The following is a 3,968-nucleotide window of genomic DNA, read 5'->3' as shown; positions in this document are numbered from 1 at the left end:
TAGCAATTAAACAACATCTTCCATTTCTTTTCACACAATATGTCTCCTTACAAGGCTTACAGTATCAACACTAATTCGGCTGACTTTTATATTTGATCCAATTGGTAGAGATTATATTACACCATAATGGTGCACAGCTGATAGAAAGGGATTTTTTGCATGAGTAATGCAGATATCACTGGGTAATCATTTGACAGTGAGGGGAATATATCCGGTTTTATTATGAAAACTTTGAGACCGGAAAACTGTTTTCACCCACGCTAACTTTACATTGAAGCTGCATACACGTTATCCTGACAAGACCTCAGATCATCTTCGGAAATATCTATCAAACTATAGATCCTACACATCCACTGGACATGGATTCTAAGAGTACAATATACACTTCTCGCTAGAAATCTAATCAAAAATCATTTTAATGGCCAAACTATTCTACAATTTAGGATTTTCCAGAGAGGGTTATTTGTGAATAAACGGGAGCATGTTGTTTCTTACACGACCACTAGAGGTGCTACACATTAAAACGTGGCTATGGGTCGTAATCTAAGCTGCTTAAACAATCAACCTATTTGGTCGTTTTTTGTAGGAGAACAGGCTGATTCATTCTGAGCTAGATTTCTGCTTGCTTCTTCTTGAGGGTAGAAATTCACCGGAGTGACACAACTACAAGTTTTCATAATTAATCTAATAATATTGTTTATGTGGCATATATCGGCATGATTTAACAATCAATCTATTATCCGACAATAAATTCTAAATAATACTTTCTATTTAATTTTTTTTAACTTATGAGCAATAAAATTAAGAACGAAATAATTTACAGTATGCTTGTAAATTTGAATAAAGGAATTCAATTCAATATTGACGAGAAACAGCAGAAAATTGCAACACCCACGTTTCTATGTCCTATTCTCACATGAGTGTTGAATATACATTTTGAAAAACATGTTTATATCGCATAAAACCAGTGGCGGCTGGTGGAAATTATTTTAGGTGGGGCTATTGTAATGATGAATAAACCACACAGGGAACATTTTGAGAAATGACCCCTTAAATTATGACTTCTGGTGATGTTAGAGATATGAGCAGACTGATCAATACCTCCATAATCTTCAGTGTGGTTAGCTATGAATCTTTCAAAACTTCCAAATACCTTGTCCTGGACATAGTTTCTACAGTATAAACTATGCAACAGTACAGTAGGCCCACACAAACTGCAGAACACCGGGGTTTTGGGAACACTCGAAATTACTCAAAATGATTTACCATGAATACCATGCTAAAATAAAAGGAAGTCCTCTTTCCCTGAAAAATAAGGCACATAGCAAAAAAGCCTTTACGGATAAGCATGTGGCAGTTAAACAGGATATCTGCTGACCTTGGCAGGGTGCTGCTGCTGAAGGTCATCATGTTGTCGGTGGGGCCCATGGGGCTGGACGGGGTGATCACCTCCATGTCAGCGCTGGCTCGCTTCATATTCATAGACGGCTCTCGGTAGGAGGCGCTCCGAGTCAGGATGTGCTCTGGTTGGTTGAGGGACAATGTGTGGGAGGAGGTCCTTGTGATGATGGGCTCTGGTTGGCTGGGAGCCAGGGTGTGGTGACCTGTAAGTGGATAACAAGGAGAGTCAAACTCCTAATGTCAAGGTTAAAAGGGGATTATCTTAAATGAGTGTTCTCATCATTAAAAACATTTGATTTGCCTTTTATCTATTTATTAGGGCTATTTTATATATGTTTTACACCGTTTTTTCATCTTGAACACCAATCGAGGGTTCTCGCTCTTACAAATTCTGAAGGAGTTTCACCGCTCAGTCAGATAGCCGTAAAGTGATAAGGAAGATAAGCTTATGAAGATACATGTACAACACTTGCCAATAGTAACATCCAGGGTATACCCAGATGATCAGCTTAAACAATTGGGCTTTTCTGCCTTTGTTATGATAGTTTCCTTCTGAACGACCAAAAACAAGCTTCTCCTCTAACGTCCACTCTGTTCTTAATGAAAGCAATTGAAAAAATAACCTGGTGCTTAAAGAAAAACGTAATATGAGGAAGAGACAATTGACAAGCTATGGTCTGCTTCCTGTTCCTTATGGGTGCACTTGTCTGTTCTTTGGTGTCACAAAGAGCTCATGAAGAAATAACGAATAAGAATCATTATTTGTAGACTGCTATGATCCACATGTAGAGCATGTTTTTGCTGTAGCGCTCCTGATGGGTTTTGTTTTTACAACTCGTCTTTCCTAGGAGACTGAGCACTTTGCCCTATATTCCTCTTCCAAAGAATAGATCTGGGCTACTCGCCATGTCATCAGGTTTTTCTACTTGGCCTCCTTCATCTCATTGGCTTCCTCTTCTTTCTGCACTGCCTATTGTTAATAAAACCTTTAGCTTTTTTATTTATTATAATGTATTATTAATGGCATATGTTGTATTCTATTCGCACCCGACAATATATCTGTAATGCTGAGAGAAAGCTGTCAGGCAGGGTGTTACCTTGGTGGCTGTTGCTAAGTGCTGATTGGCTGACATTTGGTAAGGAGGAGAGGGGGGGCTCTCTGAGGGTCGGGGTAGGTGCTTGACTTCTAGACCGATCCTCACTTGGCTGGAAATTCCCCACAGCATACACACCCTGCATACAAGTACACACACAGGGGAGAATGCAGCAAAGAGGTTAGCACAACAAGTGATGTTGTTGACCGATGTATAAGCACACCACACAGATTGTGTTGGCAGAGTTTATTAAGTCAAGGAATTTAAATCAAATCAAAATTGGTTTGATAAACGATGGTATTGCAGTACAGAGCTGTAGTGAGACAGTGAGACTTGCAGAAAGTGAGCTGCAGAAAACCTTTGGCTTCCACTCAACTCCATCACCTGACTAGGGAGGATTTTTTTTTAAAACAAAAACTTTTTGGGTTTATCAAAAGTAAAACTGGTAATTAACACAGGAACACAGGATCAAAAATATTGGATTGGCAACGTATGTCTTGGTTCAGACATGGGAAAAACTCCCCCATTGACAGTTTTTTTTTCTACCTGTCACTATCATTACTTAGGCAAGGGATATATAATAAAAGGACAGTTAGCTAAGATTATTTTAAAATTGATTGCATACGCAACGCTCCGGGGGGTCAAACGGCTCCGTGTGTGCGCCCTATACGATCATTTTCTGATAATGATGACGCAATAGCCCCGCCTCTCCCCACCTCTACTGCTCACCCCCGCGTCAAAGTAAACTGCACACTGAATTCAGATTATTTATCTTTCTCTCGATATGGACATAAACGCGAGTGAAGTCTAATCTGACAGGACGGAGACACGCAGCTCTGCTCACCTGCAGCTCCTCCCGCTGTGATGCAGCGGTGAAAGGAGCAAAACACACACTTCAAGTCAGATCATCGCCCTTAGCTATTTTAATTACCTCTCAAACTACCTAAACTAGTTATAAATATGTTTATTTTTACTGTCGGGTCACTCATTACTGGATCAGCTGCTGCATGAGACAGACACTGACGCTGTCAGAAGAGAGGGAGGAAAAAGAGAGGCTCCGTGTATTTTATTATTATATTATATAGAGTCGTTATTCATTTGTTTTAAAGCTCAATAAATAGCAGAGAAGACCTTTGATTCGCACTTTTATAATTTTGTCCGGAAGATTTAAACTTTAATACACGTTGACTGGCGAAAAACTCTGCCCGGTTCCCTCGGCCCCCACCGCGGAGAATAAACAGATGGGCAACCATGACAACCATGCTTCTTCGCTGCTTTTGTGGAGGAAGTTACAGCGCCACGTACAGGCTCTCAAGCGGTTGGAGCTAAACGGAGCTGTCTCGTGTGGACAGACACTATCCGGTGAATATTGCGTGTGGACGGAAGCTTTTTTGCGATTTCGTTTACATTAATCCTATGCGTTTAGCCGTATGCGTCTGCCGTCCTCGTGGGGCCGGGGCCTTAAAACCAACC

General features: G+C 40.6%; 1 protein-coding gene across 1 annotated transcript; it reads right to left on the bottom strand.

The window, feature by feature from the left end:
* Nucleotides 1-1,378: 1,378 nt before the first annotated feature.
* LOC104968231 (lipid phosphate phosphatase-related protein type 4-like) lies at nt 1,379-2,634 on the bottom strand (the record flags this gene model as incomplete). Its single annotated transcript, XM_010797810.1, has 2 exons — nt 1,379-1,604; nt 2,499-2,634. Coding segments are annotated over 2 exons (362 nt in total), but the record flags the coding sequence as incomplete, so codon positions are not given.
* Nucleotides 2,635-3,968: the final 1,334 nt, after the last annotated feature.

The sequence above is a fragment of the Notothenia coriiceps genome, unplaced genomic scaffold, assembly GCF_000735185.1.
Source record: "Notothenia coriiceps isolate Sejong01 unplaced genomic scaffold, NC01 NC01_scaffold00038430, whole genome shotgun sequence".
Classification (NCBI taxonomy): Eukaryota; Metazoa; Chordata; class Actinopteri; order Perciformes; family Nototheniidae; genus Notothenia; species Notothenia coriiceps.
This window is presented reverse-complemented; position numbering and strand designations above follow the sequence as displayed.